Source organism: Alligator mississippiensis, chromosome 5, assembly GCF_030867095.1.
Source record: "Alligator mississippiensis isolate rAllMis1 chromosome 5, rAllMis1, whole genome shotgun sequence".
In the NCBI taxonomy this organism is placed as follows: domain Eukaryota; kingdom Metazoa; phylum Chordata; order Crocodylia; family Alligatoridae; genus Alligator; species Alligator mississippiensis.
Window position 1 is genome coordinate 130,999,665 of NC_081828.1, and position 18,657 is coordinate 131,018,321.

The following is an 18,657-nucleotide window of genomic DNA, read 5'->3' on the forward strand; positions in this document are numbered from 1 at the left end:
AAATGGTAAGGAAAAGGATGCTTTTAGATTTTTTTCATCTATACCACACCCTGATAAGGAAATAGCTTAAATGATTAAACAGATATTTTCTTTCACTCAAGTTATTAATTTTCAGCCATATTAATCACGATGGATGCTGTACAAATGGATAGCACCAGACAGTCCCTCTCCTGAAAAGCTCACAATCAAAGTGCTCCAGCCAAAGAACACTTCAGCACATGCATAATTTTACTAAAGCAATTAGCAAGCCTACTTTAGCATGCAAACTCCTGGGAACAGGGACCACTCTTGCAAGGCCAGCACCTTGCAGAATGGGGACTCAGTCCTATAAACAACATCCTAACCCCACTATCCTTGTTGTTTCATTATTTTCTTTGCTTTAAAAAGAAAACAGAGTAAGCCAACTGATTTTATTGCATTAACATGAGACAGAATAGTGTGTTAATAATGTACTACAGAACCTGGGGTCACCACACCAAAATCAGTTGACAGCTGATTATTGAGGCACTGATTCTGACCCTTCATGCTATTAACCATTTGCACCTCAAAAAACCCCAAATAAAGCAGGTAAAGAAGAGACAACAGCTTCATTCAGATTCATTTAATAAAGGCTTATCCCAAAAAATAAGGTTTTCTTAAATGAGTCTAAGCAAAGCTGTTACCTTTCCTTTGGGCTTCAGGCCTATGGATGAACAGAGAGAACCCACAGAGCAATCAAATATTCCCTACAGGGAGCACATTTTCCCCCCATTTATCAAATAGGTCATGATTCTGTATCACTGAAATAAATGGAAGATGTGCTATTGACTTTAATAGCACCAAGCTCCCAATATATAAAAACCGTCAGCAAAATCTAGCCTGTTGAAAGTATAAAGACCATGAGCAAAAGCTTTGTGTATTATCACTCTGACTTAAACTGAGCTTGATGGGAATCTGTTCAATGGTTTTGGTAGTCCAAGGGCATGAATCAATCCCTAAGATTTTTCTGAGGATTTCAAATCACTGGAAAATAAAAAGTGGTATAAGTACTTACCTCGACCCATATCCAGCTCTGTGCACCTCCTGTCAGGATTGGTGTGGACTCGACATTTAAACACCGCTCCTGGAGACTTAACAGAGGTGCTGTATTTAGAATCTGCCTTTGGGGCACCAACCAAGACCCTGGAAACCAAAAAGCAGAGTAACAAGTAATTAGCTGCATGAAGGGGGGGGAACACTAAGGTTCATGTTACCAGTGCTTTCTCGACAAGAGAACTTTTCTAATGATCTTGCAACATGATGACAATGAATCAGAGACTGAAAACAACACACGCAGCGAAGGCATTTTTCTTCAGTTAACTCATAAATTCTTTGAACAAGCTAAAATTTCCATTCAAAGCATAACACATTTAAGACAATTTCCCTCCCCCCCAGAAATAAGCAGTTAGGAAAGTATTAGGTCAGACAACAGCAGCTGCATCCATTTTAACTCATTCTAACCAGTTTCATCAACCCACAATCCAAAGTAACCAATACAGACATCCGTGAAAGGAAGGAAAGTTAATCTACATTCTTTCACTCAAGAGAAAGATCAGTAGAGCTGTTTAACTTTAAGGTATCCTATACCCTGAAACTTAAGGCCTCTTATGTAAATGCTGCTTCAGAAAGCCAGGATTCCATTTCTTCAATGATGCTTTGCCATCACTGATACAGTGTCAAAGCTGCAAAGACTGTACCTAAATTATTTATACCATAAGTGAAAAAACAACATCAAAGGAAAGTTTTAAATAGTAAAGATTTCAGAATCACAGCTCTGGCTTGTGATGACCATCATTTATCTGCATTCATTTTATAATGAATTACTGTGAGATGACAAAAACAAAATGGGATATCACTCACAAGTGGGAGAAAGGGATGGTTTTGGGTTTGAGGAGGTAAGAATGTATATGAGTTTATAAAGCAAGGCAGAAAATGGCAGATTTGCACCTTTATAGACTAAATCAGATACATATAGCATACACTTTCTTAAGCAAAAGGTTTACTATATCCGATGCAAATCTACCCTGCCTTCTCCCTCACTTCAATCTAAGTGGCTAACTATCTCTCTCCATATAGAGGAAGCCAATCCCCATGCCACCAACCCCTTCCTCTTCCTTCCTATTATTTTGTAAATTTGAATCCGTGTGTGGGAAAGCAGGGCAGATTTAGGCAGAGAGTGACATCCAAACACAGGCTTTGAGACCAGAAATATTCTATTTTTCGAAGATTTTTGGTCATCCTACTTACCAAGCTCTAATTAAGTTCAATCCTCAACTGTCTTCCACTATTATCACTTTAAATATGCTGAGGGAAACATCTAAATCACAATTAAGCCTACATGCAGATGACAAGCATAGAGCATTACTGTGTTATACAAGGAAGGTATCATTAGGATTCTATACTATTCTAAGAAATTATTTGAGCAATAAGTTTTCACCACTACTTTGACATGTGCTTCCTTGGTTGATGAGACTAAAATATGTCTTGGCATTTAAAAGAAATGCAGGGGAAGAGAAAATCCACATTAGAGGATTGTTTTCTCCGTATTTAACAGGCTAAGTGTTGTAGCGCAGGCATTTGACAGCGTCTGCACTCAATAATGCAAGTCATGTTTTCACAAGTGAGAAAAATTAAAGCCTGAAATACTTTAATAGCTGAAATCTACAAAGCTTATACACACTGGGGAGCCTGAAATAATAGCTCTAGATAGAAATCCCATAAGGCAGGAGGCAGACTGAAATCAGAATGCCAATCATTTCAACTGCATAGGCAATGAATGAATGTCATTCATTTATTGACATTCATGAGGTCTAAAAAAATAAATAAAGGGGGATATTACTAGCTTAGAGGTATCGGTTTATATTGCAAGTGGCAAGAAAATATTTCTGTAACCAGCCATAACAATAAGATAACAGAGAGGCTACCACTCAGCTCTGGTTTATGAGTGCAATTCCATTGGAACGATGCCCTCCTTACAATCCAGGTGAATTTAGCTTCACAGTTCTCAAATGAGAAGGGGAATAAGGAACCTAACTTACAATCACGACCCTCTTGAAAAAGCTTGTAGGAAGTGGGGAGATGATAAATTGATGAGAAAGTATTTGAGCAGGATGTAGGGAGGAATTATATTCTCAAAATCAATTTGACCATATTTCCAAGCACAACCTCAATAGTAAGTCCATCCAATGGGTCAAAATGAAATAGGATGCAAATGTGACGTGTCAACATTTGTTACTAGGACTTGAAAGAGTTCCCGGAACTCACCTAAAACACATGAACATTTTCTCTTTCAGCACACATTGTACATATCTGAACTCTTTCTGGAGTTGGCTTGTTTATTGTAACTTACTGCCTAGGAGAAGTCTGACTGAGGATGGTGTTAACGAGACCTCATCTGTGACAATGCACACAGGCTGGCAAGCTATGGAGCTTTACCTGAAGCTCAACTGATGATTTTTGTTCTGCACATCCTTAGCTCAATACCCAATGCATCAGGCAAAATGGTGGACACCACAAGACAATACTTATGATTTCTCACCAATTAAACAATTAAAGCATTATTCTACATCGCTCTGTAAAAATGGCATGCCTAGTAAGATGTATATAAGTCTGTGAAACATAACTCTTCCATTTAACTAAATCAACTTGACTCTTTCCAACCAGCAGACCTAGTGAGAAGACCATTACTCCTGTCGTAAAGCTTTGAAGATCCTATTCAATAAAAGCAGTGCCTCCTTTGATTTTAACCTTCATGGGGATGGAAATAAAAGAAAAAAAAAAACCTCAAGTTAAAACACTCTTAAAATCTTTACTGGTATTTTTCTTGAGAAAAATGTTACAATAGAAGATATTTTTCTTAGGTACAATACCAAAATATAATGTATTTTCAAACACAGGCAAGTTTAATATATGCTAACCTTGCCTTAAAGTGTCATGGATTCCCGCCTGGCCTAGTCATAATAAATATGTAAATAACCCATAAAAGAAAAACCTTATTCATTCTTTTACTATAGTCAGGCAACCTGCCAACCTCTCCCAACCAGTTTAACCGACTTTGGTTTAAATAGTCTAATTCTGTGGTACAACGTGATTTTGAAGCACAACCCTAGAACTGTTCAGTTTTTAAGCGGTGCTATTCAATCAGTTTTCCAGCCTTTAGCCAAACCAGTCATATGGGCAACTTTATTTTTGCAAGAGCTATCCCCTTGCACAAGCTCTTGGCACAGCCATAAAATTCTACAGGAGGTTTCTGAAATCTCTGGCTAATAATATAAAAATTAATTGGAAAGTAAATACCAGTAGAAGAAAGAAATTGCCTTTCACTAGCAAACAGCATAGGGTCTGACTATTTTAAAACACCATTGCCTCTAATTTTAGAGCAAAAATTCAACAAAGCAGATTTTGGAAAAGGGGAAGGGAAAATAAAGGATTAAAATCCTTATATTTTAGAGTCTCCACATTTGAGCATTAAGACTACACTCAATGCCATGCTGTATAACTTCCAGAAATGCATATTCTTAAGATTCAGCAACCCAAGAAAGGATTTTGTTTTATTTTTGTTATTGTGGGAAAGCAAGGTGGAAGTGGTATGTTTTCTATTTCATTTGGAAGGGAAGAAGGTTTGTGGTCTTTGTGATGGCTGCTGTGAGTGCTATTTACATTTAACTACAAAAATCATGAGCTACATGCAATGGGTTTACAGGAGCCTGTGGGGTCTTGGCCATCATATAATTGCTACTTGGATTTTATGTTGGAACCCAAAGAATAATCCCCACTGCACCTTCCAAACAGTCTTCATAACCCTCTATCACAGCCAAGCACACCAGCAAAATACCTCAGAATCTATAGACCTCTTCTTGACTGTCTGGAGGCATCAGATGCAAGATGCTTCTTTTTCTCTGGGGACAAAATGCCAATTTCCAGACTGACAAAAGAAAGTACTAGCTAGTAGGCCATGAGATCATTTATGCTTCCTTCTACATTTTGCTCTGTTTTGTGCCTGCATTGTATTTACCTTCCAAAGGGATTAACTGCCACCTTGCTGCTGACTAGCCCTAAGGACAAACAGCTTTAGAAATCAGAATGGTGTACTTGGCTAGAAATACAGTGCACAAAAAGTGTTGAGTGGTTTCAGTGGCATGGAGAGATGCCAAGAATATCAGCATCTTTCTACAGCGCGCCAAGACTGATTAGACAGTCATAACTCAAACACTGTACACCTCACCTCAGTGCAATGTTAAGTAGAAGAGATGAAACATCTTTAAATAGCCTCATAGACTATGGAAGAGTTATAAAAGGAGCAGCAACATGGAGCACACTTCTCCAGTACCTCCAAGGACTCCAGCTTGACTCCTTCTGACCAAGATTACCTGACCTCTCCAATTCCTTAAAAAAAAAATAAAAATAGGGCACTGACAGATGTTCAGGCTCTTCTTTAACTCATGGCGCTTTACATAAAGCACCATGAGTTAAAGCATTACCCCCTCCCCTGCCCTGTCAATCCAACAGACATTCGCCTTTGGGACTAGGTGACATTCTTGCAGCCTGGGCAGTCCCAAAGTGTGACATGCTCATAGTGAGAAGCAGCCACGAGCCCTTGGCTCTTGACAAGACCAAAGCACATGGATCTGGGCTGAAAGCAGGTACCTCTGCAGGTTCCAAGGATGCCAACACAAGCTACATCCCAGAAATACTCTTCAAGAAGGCTGAAGAAGGGATGTCCTTCTGACAGCCCAGCTCAGCCTTGAACAAGCAATAAATTAACCCTAGGGAACACAAGATCTCTAAGGTGCTCTGAAGTAGAGCACCTTTATCGATACCTCATTTGACGAGGATTAATTTTTTGCATGATCAGCCACTTTAAAATTGCTCTGCAGCCGTGCACGTGTTACAGCACAGCTATACAGCGCTGTCAGGGGGCCAATTGCACAAAAAAATGTAACTGGTGTCTGTGCCCATAATGCCATTGGTTTGAGCACTGCATGCAGAAGTGAGAAGATAGCTACTCTGAAGTCACTGACAGACAATGTAAGATGATAGTAACACTAAGTTAATTTATATTGCGCTTCCAGAGCACCAATAGAATTGCACAGTGAAATGCCTGTGGTCTCTCTAGGCAACATGCCAACAGAAATGTAACACTCCCCTTCCTTCATGTGGGTCCTCTCCTCTCCTCCTCTCTGGGTCACAACAACAGAGAGCATCCAAGTTTCTACGTCCTGGCCTATTATGCATATTAATCAACCGTTTGATGTCACACTAACCTGCATGTTTCAGGCACAATATATGGAGGTTATGAGTAGGAAGAAACACATGAAGTAACAGCACAAAAAAGGAGGTTCATTCCAATGACTATGGCTCACAGTGGGTAACCGTGGAACCTGACAGACTACATTACCTCCATGTGCCAGATCATGCTGCCAGAAAAGATGAGGCTATTGCACTATGCCTGTTACACTGCTGGGGGGAGGAGAGAGAAGAGGAATGAATTAATAAAGTGATTTTAAAGAAAGATTTGGTTAGTGATTCATGTTAGGAAATTAAAGTTTTCATTAGGGCCAAATTGTTATTCTTTGTTTCTCCTCTCTCTCTGGGAAAACAATTCCCTCATGCTATTTGTTGAGTTTTATTCCAAGCTTCAAAACTCTATCCAGAGGCTAAGAGCACTTAGGCTTGTCTAGGTTCCAACTGAAAGTAGCCACCTGGTTCCTTGCTCTGTTGAAAATAGCAATGAGGAAGAGCTGTGTAAAATGTTTCAAGATTTACACTCAAAAATCCTCTTGAGGAAGGAAAACAAGAAATGCCATGAGGAGATTACAATAAACTGAACACTTCTGCTGATGACAAATTCTTCGCAATTCTGAAATCATGTAAAAATAACTCCTAAGAGGAAATATCAATACAATCAACAATTGCTATCATTTTACAGTAGAGGCATTATTCATGCCAGTGTAATGAAGGCCGCATTCTCAAAGATATTATCAATTAACAATTGCGTGTGTCATTGCATGGGTGACTATGATAAACATAAATATAAATTTGACTATCTACATTTGTGGCTTATTATTTGAACTAAGCACTTTTTCTTAAGAAAGGCTGATCATTTTTACTATAAACACTTTTTTGAAAAAAAAAAATAACTCCTTTCATTAAATCACTGTTTTATGTTCATGAATCAAAACCTGCATTTCCTTAGCTCTTATGACATCTAATACAAACTGGTGCTTTGTACTATGTGAAAATGAATGATCAAAACACCAAAGTTTATGAATTGATTATTACATGTAATTTTTCGGTTAAAAATAAAGATATTATTAGCATATGAGGAAAAACTCGCGGACACAATGCACTTTATTGTGAGTGTATAAGGATCAAATTAAGTGAATATGGGACCCTGGGGCCATGGAAAGTAAGAACTCAGAAATGCCATTACAACAATACCCAAATACAATAGCACATTAGCAACAATAATTATGAAAGATGATAGCCCCATCAACCCAGTTTATAGTCCATCACATCTCTGCAAGATTATGCAGCATTTATATCATCAGGATACATGAGCAAGGAAAACTTTCCATGGCTCAATATGTTCTTCATATGTTAGGCAAGATACACGTCTTCACAACACCAGTGTACAAACCAATAAAAATATTATCCAGTAACTTTGCATATCTAAACAGGCATGAGATTTTCAAGTCATGATTTCTATTATTTAGGCTAAGAGGAAAAAAAGACATTGGTAAGGAGAAATGAGATTCTATACAAGGAACAGGATAGTAATTAAGCAAATGATCCACATGATCATGAGCCTGGCAAGGGATGGGACTCTGTAAACCTCCCTTTCTTATGCCTGAGTCAAGTGAAGTAAAGTTAGCTCCATATGAAGGTATAAAAGGCACGACCATACAAAGATCTTGTTTGAGGAGCAAAGGGTTTTAAATATAAAAGGTTTGCCCAGTGCTGTTTGAGAGCAATTATGTTTATTTTTCTAAACATGCTTTGTGTGGTATGGTTTAGCAGTATTTGGAGAAAATGGAAAATTTCCCATGCTCAGAGTATGCCTGACTCCTGCATAGAGAGAGGTTCTGTGGAAAATATGAAAAAGATTGACTATGCTCTAATTTGAGCCAAAAAGAAATTTGCTCTTGTTCTTAGACCTTGTATAATCAATATATAGTAAGAGCATCACTGTAAATAATAGCCTGAATTCAGTTAAAATGGAGCAGTAATACTGTGGGACCTATGGTACACAACTAAAGAGAAGAAACAAACACTGCACCAACAGCAATTCCCTCCCTCTCTGCCAAGATTTTTGGCTGCTCACTAATGAATCTGACCAAATAGATTTTTTTTTTTGTATTTTAGAACCAAGATTTAAAAAAAAAAAAAAAAAAAACCTAATGATTTTTGGATGCATTCATTTTTGGGTGCCGATTATCAGACACCTTTAAAAGAGCCCAATTTTCAATAGGTTGGAGTGAGACAGTTTCTGAAAATCAAGTCCTCTATGATGGGCTGGACTTTTGAAAATCTTGGTCTTATATCTATATATAAATTACCTCCTATGAGCCATTCGCTCCCTCCCCTCAGTTTTTATAAAAAATGTAGTTTGCACTGTAGACGATACTAGCTGTTAAATTCAGAACCGAAACATGTTTCGTAAAAGAAAAATGTAGATCTACAAAATCCTACAAAAATAATGCAGCTTTCAAGAAACTTTTGCCTAAATGTAAATGAAAAGCTTTTTTTAGCTGACATTCTGCAATGTTATTAATCAAAACCTGGCAGGAGTTATGTTAATGCAGGAGAAGCAGGAAATGAAACTGACTAGTTTTGCTTCATTTCCTAAAATGAGCAAGATGCAAAGAAAAAAAAGTAAACAAGAAGAAATGATCAAAAGGCTTTCCATTCTTGTAAGCAGAGCCACCATGATCCGCGTATGCAATAAATGACATGATTTTCATCTCTACTGTATTTCCTTCAGCTGACACTACATTATTATCACTCAGGATCCTGTGCCAAAGCATGTTATGCACAATGGGGTATTTGTCGTTTTGCTTTTCCTATTTTTTGCTGATTTGGGGGACAAGTTTAGTGCCATTTCAAAATGAGGGCTTTTATGTTACTGTGAAAGAGCTTGTTTCTTGATATTTACAGATAACTCCTTACGAATAAATAGTGCATGGAAGTCACCATGCAGACAGGCAAAGCATACAAGTACTTGTGAATCAAAGAGTGTGAAAGAAATTCATTTTAGAGAGCTGGAAGCCAGCCTGAATACATTTATTTATATCACAGTGTATTACAGTTCCAACATCAACAGCTGAGTAATCAATCCATATCTAAAAGATAAAGACAAGCTTTGTGGACATTTACTGGCATTAATGGTTCCTACTTGCACTTAAAGTGCACCATCTTACATCATCTAGGTTCAAGTAAGGGAAACCAGTTTTAAATCTAACAAAGAAGCTCCTGGCCCAGACAGAGACGGACGGAACATGTTCCAAGACTCTTTGAATCAATAGAAAACAGTAAACTTGCCAGTTTACATAATTGTGTGAGATTTACGCAGTTCCTCGTGCTAAAACTGTGTACAGATACAGGAGATGACTCCCAATCTGCAAGTAGTTCTCTTGTCTTTAAGAATTTCTCCCTCACTGCAACATGGAATGCAGAGAACTCCTCTTCACAAAGAGATCAAAACTGTCAATGCTAAATATACTATTCCCACTGGAAGTTACTGCTCCTAAAACTTCCCATTTCATGCAGCATGACCTATCATATTTCATATCACATGAGTTTGCTGTCAGATTACATAAAAGACTTTATGAAAAAAAAAAGACAGTTGACAATGTGGAAGAAGGATAGAGGATGTCCGTCCCCATTTAGCTACAGGGCCCAGAATGTCACTGCTATTGTTGACATCAGTATTTTTAAATATGGCATTAACCACATGTGCTAAAACTCTAATTTCCACAGACTCCTGAATTGCTTAAAATTGCACCTGCAGGATGAAGTATCAATCCAATCATGCACACATGCTGCATTCACTTCCACAGGTGCATGTTCCAGTCACAGCAGCTGCTGCTGAACTACTTATTAGAATAACTACCAGTTTCAAGCTCTTCCCTTGTAGACTGCAATAAGGTGAAACCCCAACTACAAGCTTGCAGAAGGAAAAAATCCCAGGGCTGGATTTCCTTGACCGCCTCCTTTTACTGTAACATTTGAATTCAGAGTATTTAATTAACTCCAGACAGAGACACCAACATTGCTTTTAGCTTATCCCATTGCAGTTTGGAAAAAAACTGTTCACAACAAATGGACACTTGGGGAGAATATCTGTCTTCCCTTGGCCACAAAACACATCACCTTTGTCTAAATTAGAAATTAAAACATGATTAAAAGATTTGGTTACACTGAGACACCTTTCTGAAATAAAAAGATGCATGCATTCTAAATGGTGTCTGGTAATTTGTGCCTCCTGTTGCTTTTGTAGAAATACATGAACATTTCAGTCCCTCGCAAAACTTTTCCAGCAGCTTTCAACAGCGTGTGTCCAAGTCAGAGCATAATTACTTTATTACCATAATGCATTCGAAGTACACATCAGCTGACCTCACTTACATTGGAGGTTTAACAAAAATGTCAGATCCAATGCTGTTTCCAAGCCACAAGAGGAGACACAACATTTTTTGCAATAAAAGAAAAAAATAAGTGGTTAAAAACAAGACTGAATGTACATCCTTCTTGCTGTGAAAAATCATTGCCTTCTTATTTAGTTACCAGCTGAAAGGTACTGAAGGGCACTGACAGAGATGCAGTATGCTGCTCTTTGGGGAGATTACACAGCCAGCACTGAAATGCACAGGTACATTGCCCAATTACAAGATGTTTTTTAAACAGAAAAGCTTTCATTTTCAACTCCTCCTGTGTGCAGTATGTCTAGGAAGATAACAGGCTATTCTTTCAAACTTCTGAAGACATGTTAGTTGGCACCAGAGCTTTAAATCAACGGGTGTGGTGGACTCAGAAAATCTAATCTGCTGTTTCCAGCAACAGGCAGTGGAAAAGCTACTGTAAATAATAAACACGCCCTTGACAGCAGAAATCACAGTTTAGCTCCATTTGTTCTGGGCTAGTTCCATTACATACAAGACTGAAGCAGAGCTCCATTTTAACAGAAGGGTGCTTTCCTACACATTAAGCATGGGATTTTAATCTTGCATTATGCATGGAACAGCATACTATTTAGAAACTGAGCCTTGTTCTGCCTGAAACCAGTGTGAAAAACTAGGAAGAAACCCTGGCATCACTGACCTTCATGAGTTCACCCTGAATTTCTACCACACCAATAAAACAGTCCAGGGAAAAACATATCAGTCTTCAGTGCTTCTCTAGTTCCTTTAGATGGTCTCCAGAAGGAGACTCTGCTTCCCCACCTGTACCGAACTTTGGACTAAGAAAAAAAAAATCTAGTGCTGCAGCTCTGGTGTGACAGTTCCTAGGGACTATGTTTTGTGTTACAAAGGCAGCAGGCAGAGTAGATTTGCACCCTGAGGACTAATTGGGCTAGCAGACACTTTCCTAAGCAGCTGTTGGCTTCAAGAGATATTGGAAAGCCCCAAAGTTCATTGAAAGTCCCTAGCTGGTTTCAGACTTTAACCAATGAGGGGAATTAAGGTAGAATCATAGAAAATTAGGGTTGGAAGGGACCTCACAAACCATCCTCCTGCTCGGAGCAAGACCACCCTGCAACTAGATCATCCCAGACCAGGCTTTGCCTACCCAGTTCTTAAAAACCTCCAAGGATGGAGAGCCCACAGCCTCTCTGGGCAGCCTGTTCCAGTGCTTTCCTGCCCTCCTAGTGAGAAAGTCGTTTCCCAAAATCTAACCCAAGCTTCTCTTGCTGCTACTTGTTCTGTCATCTGCCACCACGGAAAATAGTCTGGCTCCATCCCCGCTGGAACCGCCCTGCTGGTAGTTGCAGGCTGTGATTAAATCCCCCCTTGGTTTTCTTGTCTCCCGGCTACATTCCTCAGCCTCTCCTCTCCAGCCCCTAGCACTTAAGGCACCTCTTGGAGGGTTAGGTCTGGAAGATGGGTCCAACGTCCCACTGAGGAGATGCTGACAGACTGGGTGGCTACAAGAGTCACCGCCATGGAGAAGCAGGGCTGGAAGGGACCTCCAGAGGGCACATAGCCTACTCCAGCACCCTGCCCAAGGCAGGACCATCCCTACCCAAGAACAACCATGACCTAAACTCTACCGATCCTACCCTCTACGCATCTACTTTGGGCTAGATATGAGGGGGGGAACCCACTCTCTCACTGGGAGGGCAGTCAAGCACTGAAAGGGGCTCCGCAGAGGGGCTGTGGGCTCTCCATCCTTGGAGGTGTCTAAGACGGGACGCGTGGACGAAGCCCGGCGGTCCGGGGTGACCCAGCTGGGGATGGTCCGGCTCTGGGCAGCACAGCGGGTCCTCCCAGCCCCCATTTCCTGGGACCCGACCTTCCCTGCCCACCCCGCAGCGCGGAGGCAGCTCGGGACCATGCCCTGCTCCAGCCGCAGCAGCGCCCGGGGCCGCGGCCGGGCTTCGCCGGCAGGAGGAGGAGGACAAGGGCGCAGGCAGCACTCACCAGCGGGTGCTGTCGTGGGAGTGCTCCAGCACGGAGTACCCGAAGAAGGAGCCGTTGGGTCCCTGGTAGAGGACGGCGTGGTCCAAGTCCACGTTGTAGGAGCGCGCCAGCGCCAGGCACAGCACCGCCGCCAGCGCCCGCCAGCCGCCCCGCTCTCCCGGCCGCAGCCAGCCAGCCATGCCGCGCGTCCCCCGGCCCCGCGCTGTGCCGCGCCGCACAGCTCCGCTCCGCTCCGCGCCGCCGGCAGGGAGAGGAGGCGGCGGCGGCTCCCCCCAGCCCTGGCCGGGACAGCGCTCGGCCCCACAGCCGCAGCAGCGGCGGCCCCTAGCGGCAGCCCGGCGCCCGCCCCAGCCCCAGCCGCGCCGCGCCGCCGCCCCCTTTTGTAGCCTGCCGCCGGCTCTGGGGCTCCCTCCTCCCCCGGCTCCCCTCAGCTCCGCCGCCGGATCAGGAGCCCGTCCCGACCGCCGTCTCCCACCCTCCAGGCCGTACAAGCCCGGGCTCCAAGCGGCACCGTCGTGCTCGAGGCAGCGACCTGCAAGCAAACCCGAGGCGCTGCCGAGGAGTCCGGACTGACTGGTGGGGGGCCCTGGCTCCAAGACTAGACGACATGCAAAACACGAGCCCTCTCGAGTCCAAAAGGATACCTTTTATTAGACCAGCGGGAAAAGCGAAAGAAAATGGTCTTTTTCCGCAGAAGGACCGTTTTCTTGCGATTTGCCAGCTGGTCTAATAAAAAGGTATCCTTTTGGAACCGAAAGCTCCAGTTTTTTGTATGACTTCTTGACTTGACTTCTGGCTTTGCCCTCAGCACTGCCTTGGGAGTGCTTGCCTCCACATCAAGACGTGCTCCAACTCTGAGGACCCAGGTTACAGCGAGCAATACAAAATACAGAAGAAGATGGCTTCTTCTTTGCAGACTTCTTTGCACACATCTAGTCCAAACCCCTGCTCAAAGCAGGCCCATCCCCAACTAGATCATCCCAGCCAGGGCTTTGTCAAGCTAGGCCTTAAAAGCCTCTAAGGATGGAGAGCTCCCCACCTTTTCAACTTTTTCCAGTGCTTTACCACCCGCATGAGAAAGTTTTTCCTAATGTCCAGCCTAAACTTCCCTTGCTGCAACTTGAGACCATTGCTCCTCATCCTGTCATCTGCCACCATCAAGAAGAGCCTAGCTCAGGGGTGGGCAAAATGCAGCCTGGGGGCTGGATGCAGACCGCCAAGCCATTCTATCTGGCCCGCGGGACCCTAAAAAAAATTAGAAAATTAATATTAACCTGCCCTGGGCTGCCTGTCATGCAGCCCTCGATGGCTTGCCAAAACTCAGTAAGTGACCCTCTGCCCAAAATAGTTGCCTACCCCTGGTCTAGCTCCATCCTCTTTGGAACCACCCTTCAGGTATTTGAAAGCTGCTATCAAATCCCACTGCCTTCAGTCTTCTCTTCTCCAAACTAAATAAACCCTGTTCCCTCAGCCTCTCCACATAAACCCTGTGCCCAGCCCCTGAACCATAATCATTGCCGTCTCTCATGCCCAGCTCTGCAGTTGGTCCACTTAAAAAAAAAGACATGATGGCCCAAAGAAATCCTTGCAGCTCCTAGCCTTCTTCTGAGACAGGCGTGCATTGCAGTCACCCCGTTTCACAAGCTGCAAGACTTGAGGCAACAAGTAGTTGAGTTACTTGCCCAAGGCCACCTCTTCAATGCTGGGTGCAGTTGTGGTCCCCATAGCTCAGAAAGGATGTAGCAGAACTTTAAAAAAAGGCAACCAAAATGATATGGGGCCTGGAGTAGTTGCCATATCAGGACAAACCAAAAAAAAAGGCTAGTACTTTCCCACCTGGAAAGAAGGCAGCTGAGGGATGGGGGAATATGATAAAGGTCTATAAGATCATGAAGGGTCTGGACCAAGTGAACAGGGAACTGTTGCTCACTAAGTCCCAGAATGCTAGAACTAAGGGGCACCCACTGTGGCTGCTTCCAGATGTGAGGGGGGGGGGAAGGGGAAGGGGAGGGGGACAGGTCGCTTTGCCAGAAGCAGCAGCCTGTTAGTTCAACTTGGCTCTGCAGCTTCTGTATAGATTGGGTGCTTCAAGAGCATTTTTTGGCACTTTTATTTTAAAGCTGATTCAATCAGCTATTAGATAAAAATGCCAGAAAAATTTCCCACTAAAATGCCCAATCTATACAGACACTGTAGGGCTGAGTCAAACTAACCCGCTGCTTCTTCTGGACATGCACTCGGTGCAGGAATGTGCCGAGTTTGAAGCGTGTGGTTTGGTTTTGTTTTGCTTTAGTTTTTTGGGGGGGGGGGGAGAGAGGGGCGGGGTTTGGGAGAGGGGTTGGGTTTTATTTTTTTTGTGTCTGCAAGCAGCCAGTAAGCAACAGGTTTAAAACTAACAAAATAAAGTCCTTTTTTTTATACAATGCTAAGTTAGCTTGTGGAATTCTTTGCCATGAGAGGAGGCAGAGGCAGATATAGCCCGGTTCAAAAAAAAAGGGGACTGGATAAATTAAGGGATAATAGGTCTTTTGATGGCTGTTGAACAGAATGGTTGGAGATGTTTCCCCTGGCATCTCTAAAGCAATAAGTGATGGATACCAGAGAGGATATTGATTAGGGAATAGATCATCCTAGAGATATCCAGTTTGGTACTCTTCCTCTATAGCACTGGTTTTCAAACTTGTTTCATCTGTGGACACCTACAATTTTTCAAATGGAGGTGCGGACCCCTTTGAATTGTAAGTGTGGGGATTCACCTATTTTTGATTGATCGTAGCCATCTTCTGCAGACCCTTTAGGCATAGTTTGCAGTTCCCCAGGGGTCCGCAGACCAGAGGTTGAAAGGTACTGCTCTATAGCTATAGCCCCCTTGGTACTATCAGAGATGGGACACTGGGCTGTCTGGAGCACTGATCTGACTCAGTATGGTACTTCTTATGTTCTGATGCCACAGGGAGCAAAATCACCAAGTAGCAAAATATGATTCAGACTTAGGACTTTCCAGCTTCTATTCAACATCCTGGTCCACAAGATCATGCTAATTCTGCACTCATTCGGCAGCATTTTATGACCACGCTGGAGGAAGGAAAGTTCCCTCTCCCCCTCAAAACATCTGTGTTCTAGATATATCCCATTCCCTAACTTCTAGGTCAAAAATGCATTTCTCCACTCTAGACATTTAGGTTGTTTTGAACTGATATCTTTGGTATACAACAACTTTGAGTTTACCTCAGCTCTACTCAAATTCATATACTAAATCTGATGAGCTCATTAACTTAATGTTAAACAACAAGTCTTCATGTGGCTTCCCTCTTTCAGAAGTTCATCACTGCACCAGGGCCTCGGTCTTCACTGCTACCTTTCCTCACTGCTCATTTTACTCTCAAGCCCTACCCTCACCCACACAGCTGGAACGATCCCATGTCTAACTGGAGAGAATTGACATCAGAAAAAGAATGAGTCATAAAGCTGAGAGCCTAAAAAGAATTAAAGAAATTAGCCCTGCTTCATTTCAAGCTTTCCATCCTATAGTGTGCTCCTTGCAGCATTCATTTAGAGTCATTAGCTACATTTTGAATTTGGCAAGTTAAAATGCTTCCTTCATTTTGTAGGGCCCTTGACCAAGTGTGTAGGAGTGAGGGGGAAGAAGATAGGAGGATTCAGTCCCCACTGATTTGAATGGGAGTCTTGTCATTCACATCAATGGCAGCTAGAGCAGGCATCTGAGTTGCACTGTTTTGTTTTCTATTAATTTATTAAAATATACAATCAGTTTATGTTTTGTTTACACCTACACACATTTTTGTATTTCATGTATAAACACATAGACAAATGTATAGAGAGACATGACACACACTGTTGTTTGTGAATAATATAATGGTTAATAGCAAATGCAGTGAGGAAAGGGTAGGATATAAATACATAAACAAATAAAAGAGCACTCGTTTGTCTGCAACTTGAGTATTCAACACATGATAAAAGCCTAACTTTAAACAAACCTATTTAAAGTGCTAGAGCACCAACATGTTTATTTTTCAGGAAAAAAACAACCTGATGATTTATACTAGGCTTGCAGCTGGATTCAAAATACTTAATGAAAAGGTTTTCACATTACTTGTATAACTGTGTAGTCAATATAGCTAAAACTAATCTTGAGGCAGAAAGTCAATATATAGTGATTAAGCAAATTCCACAGATGATATGCAATCCCATTAATAACCGCGAGCCAAATTCTTTTCATTTTGAAACAACAAGAAGGCAATGGGGCCTTTCAATTAATTATCCAAGTACTGAATGATGCTGAACAGCTCTCCAATCAAATTAAAGGACATGTGAGCTGACACGCTAATATTGTGGAGAGGATGTTGAAAACATCCATCTCCATGGGGAAGATGAAAGCTAAGTGCCTAGATGTAGGGTACAAAACCATGGCCTGTCACTTTGTGGAATGCCCACAAGACAGCATAAAATCTAAAAATGCTGCGATTTGAAGGTATGTCTCTCCGCAACAGAGATTAGCTCCCATTTGTATTCTTCCAGCCACCTTTTCCCAATGATCATGGTGTTCAGGAAAACCAAGATACTCAAACTAACTTTCCATTTTTACCTCACCTTTCCACCGCAGTTTTCAGCAGCAGTTCTCTTATTACATCCATTTGCTTATTTCAATTTCCAACCAATGGAGCTCACTGATTTTTTTGCTGCCCAGATGACTAGAGATTATGACCAGGTAATACTTTAAACCGTTCCTTAACAACCCAAATAGACTAAGTTCCTTAACTATTTCAGTACAGCACATTTTCCAGATCATGATCACTCCTGTAGCAACTGCCTGACATTTGTTACAAAACTAGATAATGAGGCTACCATAATTTCTTCCTACAAGTTAACTTTTTTCTATATTTCCAGAGCTAAATTCATCCCTGTTGTCACACCATTTAAGCCAGAGCAAAAAAAAAACAACTCAATCCCCCACAAATCCTTCTTTGTGGGTGACAGAATAGTAACAAAATGGAAAGGAAATAAAGACAAGGAAAAATAATCTACCAACAAAAACCCCACTGCTCTTCTAAGAATGATAGAATCTTGCATGACATGAAAGGCAGGGGTAGAGAAGGGAGATAAGCATCAGAAAGAAATTTTGATTAAAGTAGTTACCTTATTTCTTCACATACCATACTCAACTTTTCCCCCAAAATTAGCCACTGACAATTGAAGCGCGAGTCTTACATGAGGAAACGGATTCTAAATGGTCTGTTTAAATGGGAAACCCTTCCCCCCACCTCCATTTTGCTTTCCCAAATCCAGGTCTCTCTCTCTCTCTCATTCAGGGGTATGCAGTATGTGAATAAACAGAGTACTCACATTCATTTCCATACCAATATTTTATGTTTGATACTAAAGAATTAAATTGGGGGTGGCTACTGTGTTTACAGGCTCCTTCCTATATGCCATTATAGAGCTCAGGAGTCTTTCGCATCCAACTCTGGTAACATTTTGTCCCCTTCATACTGAAACAGCCAAACACAGGATCATTATCAGCACTTTGTTTGGTTCTTTACTGAATTACTCAGTTACTGAAACATCTGCGCCACAATAGTCAAGGGACAAACACAGAATACCTTTGCAAATTATCGCCACTTTGATTCTCTTATGTTTTTATTCTAGGGGTAAGACCAATTTTTTTTTGATCACTAAGGGATTCAGGTTTCAGCAAAGTAAAGCTTAATTTTGCTATATAGGCTATATTATCTATTATCATTATTATTATTATTAAAGTTTCCATTCCTCCATTTCACTGTTGCTAGCTCCCTGGAGTAACCAGGATAGAAAGAACTGATAACATTATTAGTATTGTTACTTTCTGTTGTCAGTTCTTCAACTGCTTGTCCTTATCTTTCTTCTGTAGCTCTACTACAGACATTCCCACATGGATCTGGAATCCAAAAAGTTTTTTTCTGGGGTCAGTAGAGGGTCAAGACAAATCTTTTGCAAGCAAAGG

General features: G+C 41.7%; 1 protein-coding gene across 1 annotated transcript in view; it reads right to left on the reverse strand.

Moving 5' to 3' along the window:
• ITGA9 (integrin subunit alpha 9) overlaps window positions 1-12,908 on the reverse strand; it is a 381,381-nt gene extending 368,473 nt beyond the window's left edge. Inside the window, exons 1-2 of the mRNA XM_019483333.2 lie at window positions 12,657-12,908; window positions 1,034-1,161 (exon numbers count right to left, since the gene is read on the reverse strand). Of these exons, the coding sequence (XP_019338878.1) occupies window positions 1,034-1,161; window positions 12,657-12,835 (307 nt within the window). The 5' untranslated portion in view covers window positions 12,836-12,908. The remainder of the gene's footprint in view (window positions 1-1,033; window positions 1,162-12,656) is intronic.
• Between the last annotated feature and the right edge of the window lie 5,749 nt (window positions 12,909-18,657).